General features: G+C 40.7%; 1 protein-coding gene across 2 annotated transcripts in view; it reads left to right on the top strand.

Moving 5' to 3' along the window:
- LOC141053632 (sodium/hydrogen exchanger 2-like) overlaps positions 1-24,021 on the top strand; it is a 164,016-nt gene extending 139,995 nt beyond the window's left edge. For both annotated transcript variants that reach the window (XM_073550650.1, XM_073550649.1), the window contains 9 exons: positions 2,314-2,531; positions 7,964-8,169; positions 8,501-8,590; positions 9,506-9,576; positions 12,959-13,117; positions 14,854-14,950; positions 20,364-20,498; positions 21,322-21,412; positions 22,091-24,021. In XM_073550650.1, the coding sequence (XP_073406751.1) occupies positions 2,314-2,531; positions 7,964-8,169; positions 8,501-8,590; positions 9,506-9,576; positions 12,959-13,117; positions 14,854-14,950; positions 20,364-20,498; positions 21,322-21,412; positions 22,091-22,455 (1,432 nt within the window). In that variant the 3' untranslated portion in view covers positions 22,456-24,021. The remainder of the gene's footprint in view (positions 1-2,313; positions 2,532-7,963; positions 8,170-8,500; positions 8,591-9,505; positions 9,577-12,958; positions 13,118-14,853; positions 14,951-20,363; positions 20,499-21,321; positions 21,413-22,090) is intronic.
- Positions 24,022-26,954: the final 2,933 nt, after the last annotated feature.

Below are 26,954 nucleotides of genomic sequence, written 5' to 3' on the forward strand. Positions count from 1 at the left end.
AAGTACAATATGTCTCAAGAAAACAGTGTCAGAATCACCGGGATCCATGGAAGCATTCCAGAGTTATTATCTCATAAAGGGACAGTGGTCAGAATTGTAAAAATTGGCCCGGTCATGAACGTGCAAACCACCCTTGGGGCTTAAGGGGTTAAGTTTGAAAATTGCAACATTTAAAAATTTTTCGCCATATTTCCGTTTTTTTCATAAATAAACTAAAGTAATATCGAAGAAATTTTACCACTAACATGAAGTAAAATATCTCACGAAAAAACATTCTCAGAATTAGCGGGATCCGTTAAAGAGTTCCAAGTTATAACCTCATAAAGTGACAGTGGTCAGAATTGTAAAAATTGGCCCGGTCATTAAGCTGCAAATTGTCTCCGTCACTAAGGGGCTAAACAAGCTGCTGATCGCTTGATAAATGAGCTTGTTCATTAGGTGAAATTATCTTTTGTGCTACGCAAAAAATAATCTTTCTTGGGGGTGCATCGTCCTGTGTAAACAGGACTCGCACTGTCGAGAACTATGGAAGCCTATGTGCACTGAGCTATCTAATATAGGTCACTTAGGCTGGTTTCACACTAGCGTTTTTTAGCGCTGTGCTTCGTGCACGCCCATGCGCATGCGTCCTGCGCCCTATCTTTAACATGGGAGCGCATGGTCTAGCGTATGCACGCGTTTGTATGCATTTTCGTGCACATGCGTATTTTGGTAGTATGCGCCTAGGCATGCCGGACGCAACCTGTTGCATTTTTGGTCCATCCAACCTGTGTCAAAAAACTGCATGCGCACGCTTGCGCACGGAATGCGCAAAAAAAAATCACATTACGGTCTATGGGAGCGTTTTAAGAGATAACATGGCTAGAAACTGGTTAAAACGCATGCGCCTAAAAAAATCAAACGCATATAAAATGCATGATGCGTTTTTTGTATGCGATTCTATTGCGCACGAAGCTTAGCACTAAAGAGCGCTAGTGTGAAACTAGCCTTAGTGCGCAGCGTTTACTTTCATCTGCCTTGGTAAACAGGCATTTAAATGACTGCTGATCGGTAAAAGTTTATCGATTGGTTGCCATGTTGTATTTCCAGTCAGTCCATGTAAATAGACCATAGGAGAGTTATAGAATACAAGCAATATGACTGTTCCATAGTCTTCAGGTTGCAAATACTTTTAAAACTTAAGTCTGTCATATTTACATTGAATTAAAGGGAATCGCTAGGAATCTTGTGTACATGGTGATGACTATGCAGGGAGGAAGTGGGGAGAGCACCTTATCGGCTCGCAGACTGGAGGTCACTGGAGCAGAAGTCACTAGCGCCTGTGCAGAAGATCCCTGAATGCAGTGCCCATAGAAGGGAGGATGAGGTATGTATTTCTGAGGGCATGCAGGAAGGATTCCGGGGCCATAACTGACACTGATGGGAGGAGGTAAGTATTATAATGAAGACAGGAGGCAGGGATTTCTTCCAGGCACCACACGCCCTGGAACATGGAAAAAATCATTAGCATACAAAAAGAATATAACATTTCTCAACAGTAAGACCACTAATGAGGCATACAGGTAGGACTAGTGTAACATTTCTATTACCTGTATGCCCATATTAATAGGTCATATACGTCCCAGGGGTGATAGATTCCCTTTAACAGTATAGAGTGAAACCTGCTGCAAGAATGAAGTCAAAGCGGTTACTGCAAAACTACTACCAGCACTTTGTGGAAGTGGCTTTGCCTGAAAAAACTCGTTGAATGCACCAGAATCTAAATGATGTCATGTGCACAAACTCTATGTATATGTATACTGAGTTTTGAAACGGTTTTTGAACAGAAATTGAGCAGAAATTCTGGATATCCTTCTAAAAAACAAACTCATCAAAGACTTGGGAGTTTCTCCTCAGTTTCTGTTCCAATAATTCAGCAAAAGAAAATCATATCCTTAAATGAGAATGAGCTGCTTTCTGATGATACCCGCTATTGGGGAATATTTTTTGCACTGTCCTCCATTGCTCACTTTCGATTTGTAATACACAGTAGTGAAAATGATATTTTCAAGTAATTGCATGCATCTGTACATATCTGCAAAAATATGCAAAATATGGGGTGAGATCACATTTATCAATTATATGTGTACTGTAGATATATGATTTAGAACATTAAAAGTGACTGTATAATATATGCATGTATAATGGCATACACCCGATATAATTACAGGCATATATAACCTTATGGAAAGTAAAGCATTATAAGATGTAACCACCATAGAATATTACACAGAGATCTTATTACATGTCTGACACTGGAAGTTTCTGTTTCAGGATCACAACTTGTGCTATGACAATGAATAAATATGTTGAGGAGAACGTGTCTCAGAAATCATATACAACCATTAAATATTTCATGAAAATGTTGAGCAGCGTCAGCGAAACCTTGATTTTTATCTTCATGGGCGTTTCTACAGTTGGAAGAAATCACGAATGGAACTGGGCTTTTGTTTGCTTTACTTTATTATTCTGCTTGATTTGGCGTGCAACGGGTACGTATGTCACAAAAGAGCCTCAAAAATAACATGTTGCACATTCTGCAGTCTAGCTATCTATACTTCACAAGGCGAGCATACAGTATGTGCATATACAATATATATGTGTGTGTGTATATATACAGTTGTGGCCAAAAGTATTGACACCCCTGCAATTTTGTCAGATAATACTCAGTTTCTTCCTGAAAATTATTGCAAACACAAATTCTTTGGTATTATTATCTTCATTTCATTTGTCTTAAATGAAAAAACACAAAAAGAATTGTCCTAAAGCCAAATTGGATATAATTCCACACCAAACATAAAAAAGAGGTTGGACAAAAGTATTGGCACTATTCGAATAATCACGTGATGCTTCTTTAATTTGTGTAATTAACAGCTCCTGTAACTTACCTATGGCACCTAACAGGTGTTGGCAATAACTAAATCACACTTGCAGCCAGTTGACATGGATTAAAGTTGACTCAACCTCTGTCCTTGTGTGTACCACATTGAGCATGGAGAAAAGAAAGAAGACCAAAGAACTGTCTGAGGACTTGAGAAACCAAATTGTGAGGAAGCATGAGTAATCTCAAGGCTACAAGTCCATCTCCAAAGACCTGAATGTTCCTGTGCTTACCATTTGCAATGTCATCAAGAAGTTTAAAGCCCATGTCACTGTGGCTAACCTCCCTAGATGTGGGCGGAAAAGAAAAATTGACAAGAGATTTCAACGCAAGATTGGGCGGATGTTGGATAAAGAACCTCGAGGGTACATCCGAGGGTACAATAGTGTCAACCCGTACTATCCGTCGGCGTCTGAATGAAAAGGGACTGTATGGTAGGAGACCCAGGAAGACCCCACTTCTTACCACAAGACATAAAAAAGCCAGGCTGGAGTTTGCCAAAGCTTTCTTGAAAAAGCCTAAAACGTTTTGGAAGAATGTTCTCTGGTCAGATGAGACAAAAGTAGAGCTTTTTGGGCAAAGGCATCAACATAGAGTTTACAGGAGAAAAAAAGAGGCATTCAAAGAAAAAAACACGGTCCCTACAGTCAAACATGGCAGAGGTTCCCTGATGTTTTGGGGTTGCTTTGCTGCCTCTGGCACTAGACTGCTTGACTGTGTGCATGGCATTATGAAGTCTGAAGACTACCAACAAATTTTGCAGCATAATGTAGGGCCCAGTGTGAGAAAGCTGGGTCTCCCTCAGAGGTCATGGGTCTTCCAACAGGGCAATGACCCAAAACACACTTCAAAAAGCACTAGAAAATGGTTTGAGAGAAAGCACTGGAGACTTCTAAGGTGGCCAGCAATGAGTCCAGACCTGAATCCCATAGAACACCTGTGGAGACATCTAAAAATTGCAGTTTGGAGAAGGTACCCTTCTAATATCAGGGACCTGGAGCAGTTTGCCAAAGAAGAATGGTCTAAAATTCCAGCAGGGCATTGTAAGAAACTCATTGATGGTTACCGGAAGCGGTGGTTCGCAGTTATTTTGGCTAAAAGTTGTGCAACCAAGTATTAGGCTGAAGGTGCCAATACTTTTGTCTGGCCCATTTTTGGAGTTTTGTGTGAAATGATCAATGTTTTGCTTTTTGCTTCATTCTCTTTTATGTTTTTTCATTTAAGATAAATTAAATGAAGATAATAATACCAAAGAATTTGTGATTGCAATCATTTTCAGGAAGAAACTGAGTATTATCTGACAAAATTGCAGGGGTGTCAATACTTTTGGCACAACTGTATATATATATATATATTTATATATATATATATATATATATATATATATACGCATCTGTTCATGTAATGGTTTTTGTTGTGTTTAGTATTAGGCAGTTTGTTTTTTGATGATTACATTTATTATTGAACAACTACAGTGCTGTCGATTAATCCAAGAGGTAAATGAACCTGAAACGTTAATATTTAAGACAGTAAAAGTGAGGTTTTGTCTCTCTCAAGAAAATATGTATAATAATGATGATTGGGCAACTATTAGTGTGCAGAATTGTTATGCAACTAAATGAAAAGCGTAAATTTTCCCATCTCCAGTTGATTATTTTCATTTGTTAAAGTGAGAATAATAAGGAAACAAGATTGATTGTTCTCAGTGGGTGAAACAAAATAATACTTTTGTAGTAGTTATGGTTAGTTACTGCTTGTTACTTGAGTTTGCCTAGGGTGCTAGTGTATGCACTGAGTAGCGCGGTTGGTAGAGTGACATGTTCGAGTCCCCGCGGCTGCATGTTCCGCAGCTGTTACACAGTCACAAAACATGCTAAGATTGCCCTTTTGGGTCTGGAAATCTCTGCATGTTTTGTGGCTGTCTAAGACTAGGTTCACATAGCATTATGGTAGTCCATTCAACACATGCGTTAAACGGACTACGCTAACGCTACTCCTTTTTTTGATCGCGTTATGCGATCGCGCTAGCACAGATGCTCCATCTGCGCTAGCCGTGATAGACCCTCAAACGCTGCTGACCGCGTCCGAGGGTCCGTCACAGCATGACAGCACATCGCTAACGCATGCCGATTATGACATGCGTTAGCAATGCGCTAGATTATGGCAGTCTATGGGTGCGTTAACCAATGCGTTACATCGCGTTAATGCCACTTTGTAACGTAATTCATTAAACGGACTGCCATAACGCTATGTGAACCTAACAGCTGTGGAACATGCGGCCTTCCACAATACTCGGTGCATATCCGAGCACCCTAAGAAAACTCTAGTAACAAGGACTTGCGCTCATCAATAGTTATGATGCATTTTAAGAACTAACAAAAATAAAATAAGAGATGTTACAAAGCAAGTTATCAAGACAACTTAGGTCTCATTAGGCATGGTATAACAAAGTATCTGAAGACATGTTGCAATTTAAATATTGGGGCATGTGTAAATATATATATATATATATCTATTGTACGAGGGCCACTGGTAATGTGCTGGAGGGGAGAGGGAGTAGCTTCAGTTATATAAACCTGGAAGTTTGTCTAGCATTTTATATGCTGTCGGGTTAATCGTCCATGACAGGGTCAGGTTTATTGTGAACAGTGAAGAGTTGGGCGAAATGGCTGTTCACCATATCTCCATCCAAGGGTGTGGTCCATGAGGTAAAAGTGAAGTCTCTGGACTTAATAATTGCTCTGTGTTCTCTGAAGAAGAGCTAACTTAAAAAGCTGGGCTTTTGCCTAAGGCCATGTGCACACGATGCAGATTTCCAGCGGATCTGCAGTGGATTTTACCGCGCAGAAACGCTGCATATCCACATTGTGATGTACAGTAGCATGTTAATCAATAGAAAAAAAAAAACGCTCTGCAGACGCTGCATATTTTTCCGCGCGGTTTTCTTGTGGTTCAAAATATGCAGCATGTCACTTCTTTTGTGCAGTTTTCCACCTGCTCCATTCTCCAAATCCACAGGGGGAAATCCGCAGGGGAAATCCGCAGGGGAAAACCACACAAAAACCGCAAGAAAAAAGGAAGAAATCCGCAGGAAAAATGCAGGTCATTTGACCTGCGGATTTCTTCAATTCTGCACGGAAAAATCCGCAGGGCAAAAAAGTACGTGTGCACTTAGCCTAAAAGAGCTGAATCCTGATTTCTAGGAGGGTGGATGATTTTTGAGCAGGCGGACCCACCCAGTTATGGTATATACTTGAGTATAAGCTGACCTGAGTATAAGCAGAGGCCCCTAATTTTACCTAAATAAAACTAGGAAACCTTATTGACTCAATTATAAACCTGGTATGCATTGTTCCCTCATCCCCATCCAGGTATGCATGGCTCCTCATTCCTATCCTGGTATGCATTGTCTCCTCATTCCTATCCTAGTATGCATGACTCCTCATCTCTATCCTGGTATGCATGACTCCTCATCCCTATCCTGGTATGCATTGTCTCCTCATTCCTATCCTAGTATGCATGACTCCTCATCTCTATCCTAGTATGCATGACTCCTCATCCCTATCCTGGTATGCATTGTCTCCTCATCCCTATCCTAGTATGCATGACTACTCATCCCTATCCTTGTCTGCATGGCTCTTCATCCCTATTCTCATTTGCATGACTCCTCATCTCTATCCTGGTCTGCATGGATCCTCATCCCTATTCCTGTATGCATGGCTCTTCATCCCTATCCTTGTATGTATGACTCCTCATACTTAGATACTTAAAATAATTTGAATGTCCCATTTAATATATGATACATTTAGGATAAAATATGTAGCACAGCTTCCAAATCTAGACGAATTTACTGTACAACATTATGGTCATCCGAGTCCTGGCAAAAAGATGTTTCATAAAACCTTTTTTGACTTATTCATAGAGATGGATGGATTTCAAAACAGTCATTCCCCAGGTTATCTCTGTGTCAGACATAGTTTGCAATTTCCGCTCATCCTTCTGTGAAACAAAATCCACGGTCTAATGAGTCAGGTGGTGCAAGGAATGAAGCAGGCAGTCGGTCCCAAAGAATGTAGAAAAGATGTATCCAATTTTCATTAATAATAAAAATAAAATATTGCCAATTGTTCAATTTTGTATTGAAACTCGGGATGAGTGCTGGATAGATCTTTTCTACATTTCTTTGTCAAACCCTTTCCAATGTTCTAGACAATTGTTTTACAATTGCACTATAATTTAGATTACTTGTTTGGTAACAGACCACACCTTTCTATCATATGCGACAGGGAATTACTTCTCTATTTGACCACTTCAAATTCAATTATCCTATAGAGCAAACTATAATCATTTACCAGCTCTTTCTGTGTGCCGGTCTCTCCACTCTTCATATGTATTTCCCAATGTGCTTCATAACTTTGTGCAATACTAACAACTGGTCTATCATTAACTTACCTTACGAAAATTCATCTTTAGAGTTAAAATTTGACTAAGACTTAGGCCGGGGTCACATTAGCGTAGAACACAGCTGAGTGCTGTCCGATGTTTTATCAGATAGCTTGACCCAATGTCATACTATGGGGTAGTGTGGATCAGTGAATATTTTTTCAAGCCGATTCCGCATGAGAAAATAATCACAGTGAGACTCGACTTACTCACACCCCATACTAGTTTATGGGTACATGTGAAACCCAGTGCAGTCTGATACATGCCGAGAAAGGCCATGAAGGAGATGGAGAAATTACTTTCTCCGTCTCCTCCGTACCTGTGATGCGATTGTCTCAACACTCGGCTTACTCTTGCAGCAGAGCTGGATCCAAGGGTCATTAGCATTTCGCATCTGATGCTCTCACATGAGACATTATACGCTAATTTGATTCCAGCCTTAGCGTTATATCACTGATGCTTGAATCCTATTGAAAAATATTATATAACTGGTTCTTGGCCTATGGCCACCACTTCTATTTTACACATTGCACCACTGAGACATTGATCTCCTCTTTATTACTTATTGATTTAAGAGACATTTTTTTGTTCCTTTCTTAGGTGTTTTTATTTTGACTCTGATAAGCAACCAGTTCCGTACAATACAACTAACACCAAAAGACCAGTTCATCATTGCATATGGTGGACTACGAGGGGCAATCTGCTTTGCCCTGGTTTTTCTACTTCCTGATACTTCTGTATTCCCAAGGAAGAAACTGTTCATTACAGCAGTTATAGTGGTAATCTTTTTTACTGTGTTTATTCAGGTAAGAATCATTTTACAAAATACTATTTTAGTTTTTTTCTATATGTCATGAATAAACCTCGGTCAGGGCTTTTTATGAAATGTTGGCAAAGGTACTAGTTACATAATGTCTGTGTGGCTCTGTTCTCATTTGCGTTGTGGCTTGTTTGTAATCTGTTGTAGAAAGGGTAGTGCTGACGAACCCCATGTACTAGTAATGGGTTCTTGGATGAATTTCTTGTCCAACATGAAGTATTCGGTAATAGAGGCTCTGAATTCAGCCTTAAATACAGATGTAAGTAGAGACTTTAATAAGAAAACTATGTTGAATGGGATTTATTTTTCTCTTTTAGGGGATCACAATTTGTCCTCTGGTGGAATTTTTAAATGTTAAACGGGCAAATAAAAAGCAGCAAATTATCAGTGAGGAAATCCATAAAAGGGTAAGGCAAGATGATGTATGCTATAAACTATACCCAGAAAATTGTTATGGACACTGATTACAAGGAAGTTCACCAATGGCTGACATAATAATAAGTCTTCAATACCACAGGCTCTAAATCTGGAGTAGAAGACAACCCTTTCTTCAAGTCACTTTGAAGTTATTTACCTCCACTAGAGTTAATTTCTTATGGATTGATTCAACGATAACTCATTGGTTATATGACCTGTTTGTACTATCACAGCAACAAAGTTAAAGTTACAGTATATTACACAAATTGATGCCAAAATTCAGCCATAATATACTGAGGGGCATTAATTAGTCTTTTAAAATGTGCATCGGGGAGCCACCAGTAACTGCTTTATAAAACATCTCCGACTTAAAGGGGTTGTCCACTAATTTAAATTAACCCCCCAATGTATCCCCCCAGGGCCCCTAATGAATTTTGTAAATACCTTATGTTGCCTATACTGCCTGTGAGCGGCGCTATCCGTGGCCGCTCACAGGCAGCACGTGACCCAGCACTGACGTCACGACAAGTGAGGCGTGACTCAGCGCTGGGTCCCCGCGGTGGCTGCTGGGTTGTAAGCGAGGTTACTCCCCACATCACACCCAGCATCCACCGTGCACTTTCTCAATGAATGTGCACGCAGTGGATGCCGGATGTGACGTGGGGGATAACTCCGCCCACAGCCTGGCAGCCAGCACGGAAGGAGGAAGAGGGACCCCCAGCTGCTGCCAGCACTTGACGGGACGTCAGCAGAAGTAAGAACCAGCTGCAGCCGGGGGTCACATGCTGCCTGTGACGGCCAGCGATACAAAATTCATTATAGGCCTTGGGGGATACATTGGGGGGTTAATTTAAAGTAGTGGACAACCCCTTTAATCTATTTTCCATGTTATTTTTTTTTCCCAGTTCTTGGATCATGTGAAAGCAGGCATCGAAGACATATGTGGACACTGGGGACACAACTACTGCAAAGACAAGTAGGTTTACTATTGACTGAATTTTATTAGTATACAAAAATGGTCATATGGGAATTGTACAGATATAAATATGGGTCGCCCGCCAGGGCTGTGGGGTACTCGGAGCCGGGCCCGGTGGACTTCAATGGGAGATGTCACAGTGACCCGGTCCGTTGCCCTGGGCGTCCATGTAAAAGAAATAGTATGGCTGATGATTAAAGTTTATAAGTGGATGATTCGTGACGCTACCTGTGGTGTTCGGCAATGAAGATGTTAAGCCTACACTGCAGACAGATCCTCTGGGACAGATGGTGTGGTGCAGCAATGATGTTGTGGCCCTCCACAGGTAGGGCTGTAGTCCCAGGGCAGTGTAGATGAAGAGATAGTGAGGAGAGCGTAATGGTGCAGTGTTAAGCACAGAGATGTAGCTGTGCTGAGAGGGATGGCGCAGGAATAAGCAGAGGACACCAGGGCATGTAGTTCCAAAGCTTTACTCACAGTCTGTTGTGCATACAGGTGCCGGCCTCGGTGCTGTGTCCTCCAGGTCAGGGGCTCAGCCAACCTCCAGGCAAGATGAAGTACTCCGTTCCAACACTCCGCCAACATATGCCTTCTCTGAACGTCTCCTTTCTAGCGCTTGTAATGAAGTACTTGTGGTTGTGTGTTAAACCCAAGTTCCTACTATAAGATGTTCCTTTGAACTCTACTTGTACGGCAGACAGCTATAGCCTGCTTCGGGGACTCCTTACTACCAATTCACATTGTTGCTGTGCCCCCAAGTCTTCTGTGGGAATAAAGTGGTGACAACTTCTATTCCTCCGGTGTCTGCTGCAGGACCATTAGTATCCATACAACCTCGGGGACCGGACCCCGGCCATGCGCTTAGAACTTGAGGAATGGTTCCATTGCGACCCTAGTCCTTAGTTCTCCTCTTCTCCTTACGTTTCGTACAAATCTTTCTTCCTTATGGAGAATCAGGCTTTCTATATCTCTTTCCAGTGCCAGCAGCTCCAGGTCACAGGAGACTGCTGCAGCACCTCCCTCCATCCATCCCACTCAGGGGATCTTCTCTCACAGACTGACCTAGTCCTAATAATCTCCCGCTCTCTCTTGTGCAGACTAAGCTCCACCCACCTCCCAGCACTCTTCGTGTTCCAAGCATGGAGCCACCAAAGGTGCTTTGCTACACTACTATGTTGTGTGGGATGCAGGTGTTGGAGTGTGGTCAGGTGTCTCCACCTTAACTGAATGGTGGGGTACCACACCTCAAGAGGAGGTGCAGTACCTCTGTGGCGACTGAACCCTCATGGGCGCCACAAATAACTATATTGATCTTTAAGTCTACTCATCTGTCACAGCAGTTCTAAGATGCCCACCCATATTCCTAATTGAGTGGGAGACACCCTAACTATAACTTCCATAATCCACAACACAGGGACTGTGGAGATAACTTATCGAAAAACAGCCCAACACTGCTTTAGTGTTAATAGAGCTTAATGTGGTATGCTTTAATCCAGAGGTGCACAGTCTGCAGTCCAAGAGGCTACACACAGCCTGGAACGCCATTCTGTGTGACCCTAAAATATAAGGCAAAAAATGCTTATCTGGCAAAATAAACTGCAAGTGAGAGAAGAGTAGAAGCACACAATTTAGGAGCAGGGTTAACATCTCTAGGTTCCCATATATTAAGAGAATAGAATTTATTGACCTGTTTGGCACTTCAGAAAGGAAAGTGGCCATATATGCATGCTGCTCTGTCCACTGTAGTTTATGGGAGTTATGAAACTCTAGGCTGTTAGCACAACACTTTAATGAAATAGCCTATTTATTTATTTTATTAGAGTGCTGGTACCAGAAAAGGTTGTGCATCTTTGCATTACTGTTAATAATCCCATTGCGCCTCCTTCAATTGACATTTATGAGGTGAGCAAACAGGTGATTGGAGAGAGCTGTACACAAATTACTTCCCCATTCATCTTGTGCCAACATTGAGAGGCCATCTCCTATGGTAGGTAGGGGTCAATGACCTTTGTTTGGGAGATCAGTGGATGTCCTAGTAGTGATAACTGCATTTGTCTGAGATTTAAAACAGTGGATTCAGATACCACTTTAAGGGGACTCTGTCAGCACAGAATGACTGTTCAAACTAAGTCCTGTCATTCGTTGTTTCATGGCGGGGCCAATCATTTATATACACCTTCCAACCTGCTTGGTTTAATAAGAATAATTTTATTTCTATAGTGCCAACATATTCCACAGCACTTTACATTATAGAGGGGATTTGTACAGACAATAGACATTACAGCATGGCAATAAACACATAGATCAAAACAGATACCAAGAGGAATGAGGGCCCTGCTCGCAAGCTTAGAATCTATAAGGGAAAAGGGGAGACACGAAAGGTGGATGGTAACAATTGCTTTTATTGTTTTTATGGTTTGGACCTTACCTAGTGTAAGAATAGGGTGTTCCTGTTGCTGCATGAACCAGTGAACAGTCTAAATAAGTAACAGTACAGATACAGAGGGCTATTAAATGCAAAAAGCATTTGAGAACATGATGCAAGGAACCTGGTTATGGTAAAAAATTTAGAAATGAGCCACACAGGGATATCTAGGTTAATGCGTTGAGGCGATAGGCCAGTCTGAACAAATGAGTTTTTAAGGCACGCTTAAAACTGTGGGGTTTGGGGATTAATCGTACTAGCCTGGGTAGTGCATTCCAAAGAATAGGCGCGGCTCGTGAAAAGTCTTAGAGACGGGAGTGGGAGGTTCTGATTAATGAGGATGTTAACCTCAGGTCATTAGTTTCCTCAGGTTTCCTTCAGTCTGCACCCCCCACTTCTTTGATTGACAGCTTTGGCTTCATAAAGCCAGAGAAGAGAGGAGATAGATGAAAACTAAGCAGGTGGGAAAGTGCATAAATGATTGGCCCTGCCATGAAGTCCGGGTTTGAACAGTCATTCTGTGCTGATAGAATCCCTTTAAAGGGAAAAGTTATCCACCACTCATATCGCTCATGTAAAAGCAACCATATAACCCCTTGCCCCAATATTATTAAATTACAATATGGAACAAAAATACTAAATATTATTTTTTTTATTATAATTCTACACAAAAGGAATGAGGCACTGCTTTTTATACTTAGTGTAGGTATAAATATCACTATGGTGACATTGTAATTCATTTACTAAGATTTCTGAGCTGGACATAAGAATGACTTCTAGTTTCCATTGCATGTCAGTAATTGTAATGTCAATAATTGACTGATGGCGCTGGTTGAATGTGCGCTTGCTTCTTGTTAACCTTCCAGAGTTTCTGTCAGATCTTTAATCTTGAAATGTCAATTTTTAATTTGTTTTACATATCTAAAGTTTAATTAAATATTTGTATTTTCCCAATAGATTTAAATATATTGATCAACATTTTTTGCGAAAGCTGTTGGTTAGAGAAAATGAGCCCAAATCAAGTATAGTTTCTCTATACAAAAAGCTGGAAATAAAGCAAGCTATTGAGATGGCAGAGACTGGCCTGAGCAGAGATCCATCGTTATCATCGTTGATGTAAGTGCCACCTAAATATTATGTGCTTGGTGTAAAAAAATATGCGCTAAACTAAACTGAAAAACAACTGCATTGCTAATTCCACAGGTATTCATAATAGGTGAATGACTCTGCGGAGGGAGCTAGGTAGAAACCCTCTCAGCTCTGCATCTGATTTAGTTTCTGCCACATGGCAGCCGCCGCAGCCACCAAAAACAGCTGATAGCCAATGGTGCTGGGTCCTGATTGATCAGACAGTGATGATCTATCCTAAGGACAGGGGCGTAACTACCACGGTCGCAGTAGTCGCAGCTGCAACGGGGCCCGGAGTACTTAGGGGCCTGATCGCGAGTTTGCACTTTGAAGGTGAGCTGTGTAGTGGGCGTGTCAGGGGAGTAGCAGCCTCTGGAAGCTGCAGTCACTCATTGGCTGTGCAGCTCCATGATTTAATTGGCTGCCAGGCTGCAATTGGCGTGATGCGATGGCTGTTCTGTGCGCACGGGTCCTGTGATCAGGTCACAGAAGGGGAGGAGACAGGAGTCACATCATCAGGAGCCTCCGTGTATGTAGGACTCTGCTGTGCTGGTTTTCATGGTGCTGGATGAGGGTAAGTTTATGTGTGGGGTCATGAGGGGTTTACAGTGTGGATGTAGCAGAGCCTTGTGTGTACAAGATGTATGGAGCAGAGTCGTGTGTGTACGAAGTGTATGGAGAGGAGCTGGGAGTGTACGAAGTGTATGGAGTGGAGCTGTGTGTGTACAAGGTGGACGGAGAGGAGCCACGCGTGTTTATGAGATGTGCAGAGCGGAGCCGCGCGTGTACGAGGTGTGTGGAGCAGAGATGTGCGTGCATTTTGGCATGGGGGGGCCCATTTGAAAGTTCGCACCGGGGCCCATAACTTTGTAGTTACTCCACTGCCTAAGGATAGGTTACCAATGATAAAGAAGTGGAAAACCTCTTTAAATTGACTATGAACACTGATAGCTAGAACCAAACATTTAGGAAGGGAGAACAGAATAATGAGAGTTATGGTTCGCTCACACTGCCGTATATTCTCTCATGTAAGAGAGGGCCTATTATGCCAATGACACTCAGCTAAAACTTATCACAGATTGATTTAAGTGTCGTCTGAGTGTGATGTAAAACTTAGGATAGCACTCGGCCGAGTTATACACTAGTGTGAGCAAACCCTTAATTGAAGTAGTACAGACCTCAAACAAAACATGTATAATTGGGTCTTGCAGTCAAGTGTTAACCTTCTCTAAAAGTCTGCTCTTCTAAACCTGTTTCGTAAGGAGCAGATAAAACATAGTGACAAAATACTATTTATTATTATTATTATTATTATTTATTGTTATAGCGCCATTTATTCCATGGCGCTTTACATGTAAGGAGGGGTATACATAAAAACAAGTACAATAATCTTAAACAATACAAGTCATAACTGGTACAGGAGGAGAGAGGACCCTGCCCGCGAGGGCTCACAATCTTCAAGGGATGGGTGATAATACAGTAGGCGAGGGTAGAGCTGGTCGTGCAGCGGTTTGGTCGATCGGTGGTTACTGCAGGTTATAGGCTTGTCGGAAGAGGTGGGTCTTCAGGCTCTTTTTGAAGGTTTTTGCAAACCTATTTGCAAAGCTATTTTATTTTTTTTCAAAACACTTAAGTTTTTTTTTACTTTTTAGAGTGATGAGAATATTTTTAGAATTTTTTGTTTTACTTTATCATCTTCTGTCTTATTCTTTCTCATAAACCAGAACATATGAGAGAAACAAAGTGAGACCTCTTTCCTCAACTGAAGTCAATGAGATGCGAGATGTCTTATCAAAGAACCTCTACCAAATTCGTCAACGTGTAAGATGATGTACTTTGTTATGTTTAGTATTGACTTGTTCAAATGGCTTTTCTGAGATTTTTCAAAAGTGGGTAAAGAGCAAGGAATGTTTTAAACTAAATATGCCTTACTTACCTGTTGAACCTCTCGCCACACCGGCAACTTTAATCTGTTGGTCCTGTGGTATCAAAAGTGATAAAATCCAGTCTTCATAGAGATTTTTAAAGCCAAGGCAAATTTTCATACAATACTGAAACATGCGGAAACATAACTGTTTGTAATATACACACTGCTAGGATTTGATTCTAATTTAAAGTTGGAACAATCGGCACTTGACGATCATAATTGCTATCACATTCCAGTGTTCCATTGAGAGAAGCATGTAGAAAGGCGTGTTGGCAAGTAAATGTGTTTATTTGACTGGAACCAACAAGTAGAGCTGAATCCTAAAAGTGTTTATTTTCCACATTGTTACAGTGGGGCAAAAAAGTATTTAGTCAGTCAGCAATAGTGCAAGTTCCACCACTTAAAAAGATGAGAGGCGTCTGTAATTTACATCATAGGTAGACCTCAACTATGGGAGACAAACTGAGATAAAAAAAATCCAGAAAATCACATTGTCTGTTTTTTTTTTCATTTTATTTGCATATTATGGTGGAAAATAAGTATTTGGTCAGAAACAAAATTTCATCTCAATACTTTGTGATATATCCTTTGTTGGCAATGACAGAGGTCAAACGTTTTCTGTAAGTCTTCACAAGGTTGCCACACACTGTTGTTGGTATGTTGGCCCATTCCTCCATGCAGCTCTCCTCTAGAGCAGTGATGTTTTTGGCTTTTCGCTTGGCAACACGGACTTTCAACTCCCTCCAAAGGTTTTCTATAGGGTTGAGATCTGGAGACTGGCTAGGCCACTCCAGGACCTTGAAATGCTTCTTACGAAGCCACTCCTTCGTTGCCCTGGCGGTGTGCTTTGGATCATTGTCATGTTGAAAGACCCAGCCACGTTTCATCTTCAATGCCCTTGCTGATGGAAGGAGGTTTGCACTCAAAATCTCACGATACATGGCCCCATTCATTCTTTCATGTACCCGGATCAGTTGTCCTGGCCCCTTTGCAGAGAAACAGCCCCAAAGCATGATGTTTCCACCACCATGCTTTACAGTAGGTATAGTGTTTGATGGATGCAACTCAGTATTCTTTTTCCTCCAAACACGACAAGTTGTGTTTCTACCAAACAGTTCCAGTTTGGTTTCATCAGACCATAGGACATTCTCCCAAAACTCCTCTGGATCATCCAAATGCTCTCTAGCAAACTTCAGACGGGCCCGGACATGTACAGGATTAAGCAGTGGGACACGTCTGGCACTGCAGGATCTGAGTCCATGGTGGCGTAGTGTGTTACTTATGGTAGGCCTTGTTACATTGGTCCCAGCTCTCTGCAGTTCATTCACTAGGTCCCCCCGCGTGGTTCTGGGATTTTTGCTCACCGTTCTTGTGATCATTCTGACCCCACGGGGAGGGATTTTGCGTGGAGCACCAGATCGAGGGAGATTATCAGTGGTCTTGTATGTCTTCCATTTTCTAATTATTGCTCCCACAGTTGATTTCTTCACTCCAAGCTGGTTGGCTATTGCAGATTCAGTCTTCCCAGCCTGGTGCAGGGCTACAATTTTGTTTCTGGTGTCCTTTGACAGCTCTTTGGTCTTCACCATAGTGGAGTTTGGAGTCAGACTGTTTGAGGGTGTGCACAGGTGTCTTTTTATACTGATAACAAGTTTAAACAGGTGCCATTACTACAGGTAATGAGTGGAGGAAAGAGGAGACTCTTAAAGAAGAAGTTACAGGTCTGTGAGAGCCAGAAATCTTGATTGCTTGTTTCTGACCAAATACTTATTTTCCACCATAATATGCAAATAAAATGAAAAAAAAACAGACAATGTGATTTTCTGGATTTTTTTTTCTCAGTTTGTCTCCCATAGTTGAGGTCTACCTATGATGTAAATTACAGACGCCTCTCATCTTTTTAAGTGGTGGAACTTGCACTATTGCTGACTGACTAAATACTTTTTTGCCCCACTGTATATTTCGGCATGGTACAATGCTTACTGAAAATTTGCCTTGGTTCTGAAAAAAAAAATAAAAATAATAAATAGTTATTTACATAGCGCTAACATATTCTGCAGCACTTTAAAATTTAGTGAGGACATGTACAAGCAATAAAAATACAATGTAACACAATTCAACAGTTACAGGAGGAGTGAGAGGCCTCCTCGCAAGCTTACAATCTTTAAGGAAATAGGGCACACAAAAGGTAGAATGTGCTATTATGTATGGTCTAGCTATCATTATTATATCTGGTCATCAACCAGGGTCTGTCTAAGGCCGGGATCACACATGCCAGAAACTCAGCCGAGTCTCGCATGTTAATACCCGGCACTTGGATCGGAGCGTGCGGCCGCATGGTAATACATGCAGCCGCACGCTCCGCTCCCGAGTGCCGGCGGTAGTGTCGGGTATTGACATGCGAGACTCGGCCTATTTTTGCGCATGTGTGATCCCAGTCTAAGTGAAGTTACTGCATGCTGTTGGGTGCAAGGAGGGTGTAGAGACTGATGAATAGGCAGGAGCAGATTATAATTAACACTTACAAGGGAACAGCGGAGACTTAGGTTAGTGAGTTGAGGTGATAGTCTTGTCTAAACAGATGGGTTTTTAAAGCGCACTTAAAAACATGTGAGTTAGATATCAGTCAGATCGATTGGGGTAGTGCATTCCAGTAGACTGGAGAAACATGGGAGAAGTCTTGGAGATGGAGGTGCGAGGTTCGCATTATGTAGGATGTTAGTCTTAGAAGTTTCAGAATGTTTGCAGGCCCCGGTGGGGTGATAGACAGAAATGAGGGAGGAAATATAGAGCAGCGCAAAACTGTGGAGAGCTTTCTGGGTCAGAGAGATAAGTTTATATTGGATTCTATAGTGAATGGGTAACCATTGCAGTGACTGGCACAGGGTAGAGACATCACTGAAGCGGCTGGACAAAAATATGACCTTGGCTGCTGCATTCAGGATAGATTGTCTGCTGCATTCAGGATAGATTGTAGAGGAGAACATTTGGTTAGAGGGATACCGATCAGAAGAGAGTTGCAGTATTCCAGATGAGAGTGAATAAGAGCGATAGTAACAGGTTTTGCAGTTTCAAAGGTGAGAAAAGGTCAGTTTCTGGGAATGGTTTTAAGGTGCAGGTGACACGAGCGAGTGAGTGATTGGATATAGGGAATAAAGGAAAGTTTTGTGTCAAATTTGACCCCAAGACCATGAGCTTGCTGCTTGAGAGTTATGATTGAACCACCAAAGGAAATTGAAAAGTTGGGTCTAGGTAGGTTAGTAGAGGGAGAAAATACAAGGAGTTCAGTTTTGGAGAGATTCCGGTTCAGGTACAGGGAGGACATGGTGTTAGAGACTGCAGACAGACTATCCCTGGTATTTTTTATTAAAGTGGGGGTGATGCGAGGTGAAAAGGTGTATAAATTGGTGTCATCAGCATAAAGATGATACTGGAAACCAAATCTATTGATGGTTTGACTAACAGGGGCAGTATATAAGGAGAAGAGGAGAGGGCCTAGGACTCACACTTGAGGCACCCCAATAATAATGGGAAGAGCAGAGGAAGAAGAGTCGGCAAAACATACTGTGAAAGAGCGATTAGATAGGAGCAGAACCAGGAGAGGACAATGTCCTCGATAGAGCGGAGCATGGTGAGGAGGAGCTGGTGATCCACAGTGTCTGCAGTGATCCACTACAGAGAAATCCAGGAGAAACAGCAGGGAGTAGTGATCATCGGATTTTGCTGCTAATATGTCATTAGAAACTTTAGTAAGGGAAGTTTCAGTAAAGTGTGAAGAGCGAGAGAGCTATCTGAGAGATAGTGGATGAGACGGGAGAGGACCAAATGTTAGAGGAATTTAGAGATAAAAGGAAGATTAGAGACAGGTCTGTCGTTAGTAGCACTGTCCTGACCCAGGGATAGCTTTTAAGTAAAGGAATCATGATGGCATGTTTGAATGAAAAGGAAAAGATGCCAGAAGAAAGCGAGAAGTATAACATTTTTGTTAGGTGAGTATTGACAGCTGGGGAGAGGGACTGAAAGAGATGTGAGGGAATATAGTCACTGATGCAGGTTATAGGGCAAGAAGAAGCGAGGAGCCTGGTCACTTCTTCTGTGACAGGCTCGAAGATGGAAAGTGAATTCGAGGTGCGGGTGGGAATGGTATCCAAGCTCTGAGAGGATTGTGCAAAAATATCAGAAAAGAGAGTAAAACATAAAGCGAAAGAGAAGGATGAACATTTAGAAACAAACATAGGAGCAATTTGTAAAAACCACATTCAAATCTTGTGAAATCAAGGGTGATATTCACACTTGAACCTCTTTAATTCATGTGAACACTGCAACCAATTATTGGTCTTAATGGTCACATCCTTTACTTGGAAATATCACATTTGAGTTGATTGGCTGCAGCGGTCACATGAATTCTAGATAGAGTATCATTACTTCCAGTATTGCTGGGGACTAATGATGAGCGAGTATACTCATTACTCGAGATTTCCCGAGCATGCTCGGGTGATCTCCCGAGTATTTGGATGTACTCGGAGATTTCGTTTCTGTTGCTGTAGCTGCATGATTTGCGGCTGCTAGCCAGCCTGAATACATGTAGGGATTACCTGTTTGTTAGGAAATACCCACCTGTATTCAGGCTGTCTAGTAGCCGCAAATCATGCAGCTATGGCGACAGAAACTAAATCTCCGAGCACGCCCAAATATTCGAAGATCACCTGAGCATGCTCGGGAAATCTCGAGTAATGAGTATACTCGCTCATCACTACTGTGGACCATCTGAGTCACTAAGCTGAGGGTTGAGTGGTATTGAAGAGATAACTTTTTCTTTCTTTTATAACACTTACTACTCTTCTTCCACCTCTGAAACAAATTTAATATTGATCAAGAAATACATTATCGTCCAGAATATAATAAGATTCTGTTGACACTGGTGTTTTTAGTTATCTTTCATGACAAGAGTAGCACAATCTGAAGCACTTATCGAGCTTTAAAAATCCCCGAACCTTGGCAGAAGCCTGAAAAACTCCATTATATGCCAATAGAGTCATCAAATCAGGATCCATTATGTATAAAATCCAACTTATCTATTATGGCTCCCCTATGAAAGGAGGCAATATCACTAATATAAGTAGGGCTTTAGAAGAAAAATTGTGTACAGCCTTTGGATCTAAGACTGACTAATTCAATAGTAGAAACTAAAGCAAATGCATATGATGTAGATAAAGCATTGATTAGTTTTTGCCATAGGCACACAAAGTAATAGTGACTAATGTGTGTAGTGACCTTTTAACGCAGTCTATATTTCCATTATTGCAGACACTTTCCTATAACAGGCACAATCTTGCAAGTGGGACCAATGAAAAACAAGCCAAAGAAATACTGATTCGCCGAAGGCACAGCATGAGAGAGAGCATAAAGAAGCATAACAGCCTTATCACTAGGAACAGACCGGTACATGTACTTTGGTTTCTGTATTATGTAGAGCTTATTAAAAGGGAATAGAATTCGTACTTTACAAGGCTACAGAAGGTAAGATATTCTTCGGATGTATGAGAATTTCAGTGATGCCTAATATACAGTATGTGCCAGGATGCAAGGAGACTCTGAAATTATGAATAGCAAGAGGAATTGGGAAATTGTTAGCTTCATAAAGACTTTTATCAGAAGGCATATTAGGATGGAGTTACCTCTTGGGGCTTGGTAGTTACAAAGACTACTTGTGATGGGAGAATCAGGATGGACCACTACCTATCTAATTAACTGTGGGTTGGGCACACTGTAGATTAACATTAATTTCCCTGTTACAGGAAAATTAATCTTAAAATAGTTGCAATTATATTTTAGAGAGCTTTCTCAAGGATGAGTCTCCAGATGCTCCTACCTACTCCAGTACAGGATTATAAGGGTGTGCTAGTAGCACTGATCCTTTAATTTCTGAGGGATAGAATTTAAAGATATAGTCATATTTGATGGAAGAAAGGAAATATTACATTCAAATATTTAAGCCTGATCGTTGTTCACACGTATAAATCCTCTTTCGTACTACCACCTAAAATGATATTAAAAAGTGGTTGTCTAAAAGAGTGGACTTCTCAAAGAATAAGTCCGGTATGCATAATACATGATGGAACTTCTCAAATGGGTGGTGTTTTCAAGAAGGTTCAGTGTATTCCAGATAGAAATGGCATGTGAGAAGTGAATAATATTTGTGAAGAAGGACATTTCTGGCAGCTGCACGACTTAGTGTATTATATTGTACATTTCTTTTACACAGGCCACTACACATCAGACTCGTTTTTTGTCTCTTCCTGGGCACACAAAGCTATTTAAAGGACCACCAAAAAAGAATACAGCTACCTTTAGAGGTAAGAACCAAAGCATGTAGATTTCCATTATCCAAATTCAAACATTTGTAGCAGGGGCGGACATTGACAGCTTGGGGCTCCTGTACCGAAACGTCAAAGGGTTTAGATAGGACTAGATATACATAGCCCATTTCTGCAAGGGGCAGAGCCACACTGTCTGTAGCTTGTGTCTGGTATTGCAGCTAATCGTATTGATGGACCTGCAACCATGCCGACACGTTTGACCACGGATTATTAGGAGTCACTTATCAAATAATTAATTGAAAAATTATAATCTGTGAATACTGCTAGCCCCATAATTTTGTGGTGGTTCATTTTTAATACTCAATTATAAAAATAAGAATAATAAATTATGTTATAAGTGGAACAATAAAAGTTATATTTTAATATATTACTCCAATTGGATTAGAAAAAAGTTTTGTTTTGATGGACCAATTGTAATTCAAGACTATTGCCTGCCTTTACCCAAACAAGCCACCGACAGCGGAAGGGGCATGAACCCTCATCAATAAAATCCGATGTTGTCTCTGTGAATGGTTTACAATGTAAAAATAAGACTAAATATTTTTTTATCCATGGTAAAACATATATAGTGCAGCAAAATGACTATTTGTAGAAAGCAGAGTATGTTATGGAAAATTGTAATCTGAAAATCTGTTATTTTTGGCACCTTCACAGTGGGCGATGGAGACTCAGATGGTGGTAACTCCGTCCCAGAGTTACATTTCTACCCCAGAGCAGCTGAGATTTTGCAGAAAGAGAGACGACAACGCGCTCCATACAACAGCAAGCTTGAATGGAGAGATGAAAAGCAAGATAGTAAAGCTGAGAACTCTAACACAGGCAGCGACTCTCCATCACAAGGAGGAGTTCAGGGACCACTCCTACCTAGAGCAAGGTTTGGCACTTTAAGAGATGACAGAGGGCCAAATGAAGAAAACTTGGCACCGATTGCTCCACCAAGAGTTAGAAGAACATCAGAACATGACAGTCGAAAAGAGAGATCTAGAGAGAATAGACCTCACCCTCAAACACCAAAATAGTGAGGCCAGCCTTAGTTTTTAATAGCTAAAATTGAAGTTTAGCCCTTTGTTTTAGATGGCCTACTTAATTTACTTGAGCTGCAAGATATCATATTTAAATTACAACTCTTTTTGTTCAATTTACTGTGAATGTCTCATCTACAGGCTGTTAACTTATTGTTCTACGCAGAAATGTGTGATAAGGTGTTTACACACAATTGTACAATCCTAATTGTAAATGTAAGAGAAAAGGATCAAAACACCAGGAGGTATGCTGAAAAGTATATGTCCATGATTAAAAGGCACATTGCACTGTTTGTCTGGTATTCCTGCCTGGAATCTGCTGGTAGGAAGGTGGGAATTGTATCACAGTCTGTTTTTGTTGTAAAGACCATAGATGCACACAGGATTTCTACTCTTACGTGTTCAAAATCAACACAGGGCTTAAACATGTCATTGATACTTTATATATCATTTTAATCTACATAAAAAGTTGAGTAACTTTGAAGAAATATTGAATTACTTATCGTTTACTGAATCTGACCTCAAGTTTTCTCTTGCTTTTTGGAGAGTGTCCATTTTGCACTACGCACTGTACTTAAAGGGAAACCTACTGTAACTCTCCCAGAATGCAGTGAATCGGAGCACTTAATTAAAAAGGGTCTTCTATGTTATTGGACAGTGGGGAAAATAAGTAATTGATACACTGCCAATTATGAAAGATTTCCCACCTACAAAGAATGGAGAAGTCCGCATTTTTTTATCGTAGATACATTTCAAGCGTGACAGACAGAATCTTAAAAAAATCCAGAAAATCACATTGTATGATTTTTACATAATTAATTTGCATTTTATTGCATGAAATAAGTAAATAGAAAAACAGAACTTAACATTTGGTACAGAAACTTTGTTTGCAATTACAGAGAACAGACATTTCCTGTAGTTCTTGATCAAGTTTGTATACACTGCAGCAGTGGCCTAATTTTCTTTCCCAGATCATTCAGGTTTCGGGACTATGGCTGGGCAACACTGAGCTTCAGCTCCCTCCAAAGATTTTCTTTTGGGTTCAGGTCTAGAGACTGGGTAGGCCACTCCAGGATTTTGAAATGCTTCTTACGGAGGGAAGGAGGTTGTTGCCCAAAATCTTGCGATACATGACCACATCCATTCTCTTTCAATACAGTGCAGACTTCCTGTACCCTTTGCAGAAAAGCTTCCCCAAAGTATGATGTTTTGTTTCACCACCATGCTTCACAGTTGGGACAGTGTTATTGGGGTTGTACTCATCCTCCTTCTTCCTCCAAACAAGGCAAGTGGAGATGACACCAAAAAGTTCGATTTTGTTATCATCTGTAGTGTTTTACTAACAGTAATGTTTGAGACTGTGGTCCCAGGTCTCTTCCAGTCATTGACCAGGTCCTTCCATGTAGTTGTGGGCTGATTCCTGACCTTTCTCAGAATCACAAAGAAAAAAAACCCACAAAAATTGAGCTTGGTTTGAGTTGGTATACATGCAGCACATAAACCCATGTTCACATTGGCCATAAAGCATACAAAACCTACAAGAGACAAAATGAGCAAAAACCCTCCTGTAACTAAATAAGTACAAAGCAAAAGTGCATTAAATAATACAGAGTTCTTAGTAATACTGTTTTTAATCAAAAATAGTATAAAAGCTGTCCGACCATCGACATGGTGACTCTGTGATTGGGGCGGTCCTACCCTATTTAACTTTAAAAACCTTACCATGTGTCAAAGTTGACCTCAGTGTGTGAATAAGGGCAGACAAAAGGACCAAGTCCCAACCAGTGTTAGGGTTTTTAATATTAAACAGTGTAGGATCGCCCCGATCAGAGTCACCTTTTCGATGGTGTGACGGCTTTTATACTATTTTTGATCAAAAACAGTTTTACTAAGAACTCTGAATTATTTAAATGCACTTTTGCTTTTTACTTATTTAGTTACAGCAGGGTTTTTGCTCATTTTGTCTCTTGTAGGTTTTGTGTGTCTTTCTCAGAATCATCCTTACCATATGAGGTGAGATCTTGCATGGAGCTCCAGACTGAAGAAGATTGAAAGTCACCTTGTGTTTCTTCAATTTTCTAATAATTGTGCCAACAGTTGTTGCCTTTCCACCAAGCTCACCAAGCTGCTTGCCTACTGTCCTGTAGCTCATCTCAGCATTGTGCAGGTCTACAGTTTTGTCCCTGGTGTTCTTAGACAGCTCTTTGGTCTTGGCCATGGTGGAGAGGTTGGAGTGTGATTGGGTGTGTAGATAGATGTCTTTTATACAGGTAACGAGTTCAGACAGGTAATGATTGCAAAGTAGGAGGACTTCTCAAAGAAAAACTAACAGGTCTGTGAGAGCCAGAATTCTTGCTGGTTGGTAGGTGATCAAATACTTATTTCATGCAATAAAATGCAATTAAATTATTTAGAAATCATACAATGTGATTTTCAGTTTTTTTTTATTTTATTTTTAGATTCTCTCTCACAGTTGAAGTATACCTACGATAAAATTACTGACCTCTTCATTCTTTATGGGTGGGAAAACTTGAAACATAGGAAGTGTATCAAATACTTATTTTTCACACTGTATGGACGTACTACAATGTTTTGTTATGTATAATGGTGTCTGACCTATGGGCCTGCCACCAATCATGGTGCCTCTGTGTCCCTTGGTTTTTTACAATAGTTTATAACCACTGTGCAGAGAGGTGCAGGTCTGCCATGAAGGAGACTTTTACTGCTTACTGATTAGGAAATTATGGTATATCTCACCAATAGATCAGTTTAATGGTGGGAAAAGCCCTTTAAAAGGTATTATCTGGGCAGTCAGGTTTATGTTTTTCTATAAGCTGATGATTGGTCCTGATAACTATCAGTAAGAAGCTCTATAATAAAGGGTGTAGTTTCCATTATAGAATTACTCAATATACATTATATTTAATTAGAAATTCTGAAAAGGTGTTTAACATTCAGCACCCGCAATGCAATCTTTCTTCTCAACTAAAAAAGTATCATGTCTAAGATAGGTCGGTAATTGCTGAAGAGGGAATCTTCAAATCTTGCTCCATCAAGATTTAATATCCACTGTTGGATTGTGTTACCTGCAACAATGGGTTTCTGAGAAAACTGCCCAATATCCTCTGTGTCCTTCACTTATCTCAAAAGGACCATATACACTACGCATGCACAGTGTTAAGTGACTACCGACTGGCAACTAGCCACCAATTTTTTGCCAATCTGAGAGCATCATGATGTAGAGACAGACACCTTGATTCCAGCAATATGCTACTTACTGAACTGCTTCCTGTCGTTTTGATAAAATCGCTGTTTTATCAGACCGGAGTAGATTATCACTACAGTACTAGTAAACGAGCTGCCATGTAATACTGCTTATTCATGAGCTCAGTATAACCTCGCCCCCACCAGTAATTGGCAGCTTTCTGCCTCTGCACAGTAAACACAGAATGCTGTCAATAAGTGGTGTGGGCGGGGTTATACAGAGCTTAGCATTGAGAGAACTGCTATACCTGAAGCAGATAAAACAATGAGTTTATCAAAACTACAATAAGCAGCCTAGTAAGTGACACATCGCTGGAACCAGGGTCGCTGCCCCTACATCATGATGCTGAATTAGCAAAAATATTTTAATTGCTTTGCTCAGTGGGCTTAGACTGATATTGCTTTTGACTGTGCAGGTCTTATTTACACACAGGACCATATACTCCTAAGAATGATGATTTTGCAGCATTGTGTTGGTTCTTTGTGATCTGTGGCCTGTTTAGACTGAGCGATTATTGTGAAACGAGCATTTCTTAAAAGACTCAACCACTTTAATCGTGCGGGGTAAATGCACCGTTACACTTCAGAGGCAGTTTCTTGTGGACTCATGCACTTATTGCCTGTGGTATAACTCTATTAATATGCACTGATTTTATGTTATAATAGATTTTAAGATGATTCAAGAATGTTTTAATATATACCTTGATTTTGGAATGTTATTTATTACAGTACCTGTGGAAACATTTTCCAATTAATCAACCGTTGCTGAAATGCTTTGCATATTTTCTATAATAAACAAGACAAAAACCTAAAAAGCTAATGACTGATGTCTCTAATTCTAGGGTTGGGTCCATGTAATAGAATGTTTTGGGATTATAGTAAACCACATGCAAGTAAAACATTTTGGGACTATAATAAACTACATGCATGTACACATGAGTCAGCTCTATACATGCATTATTAACGAATTGGGGAGAACCCCAAATAAACCATCATCAAAGCCTGAAAATTTAACTTTTATTATATTAATGTTAAAAATTCCATTAAGGTATAAAAAATTAGGTCCCTAATCTGCCTAAATTTGCTTTCAAGCCAGTGTCCAATCCCCTGATGATGCCCCAAATGCAGTGAAACAAGTTGGGGGCACTAGTGCCAAAAATGTATATGTTTCCTGCCAGATATTGTTAGCACCCCGGGGTATTATCCATTTAAGGGGTTCTGTCACTCTTTTT

This window comes from Dendrobates tinctorius, unplaced genomic scaffold (assembly GCF_039654945.1).
Source record: "Dendrobates tinctorius isolate UK_male_01 unplaced genomic scaffold, ASM3965494v1 ptg000166l, whole genome shotgun sequence".
Classification (NCBI taxonomy): domain Eukaryota; kingdom Metazoa; phylum Chordata; class Amphibia; order Anura; family Dendrobatidae; genus Dendrobates; species Dendrobates tinctorius.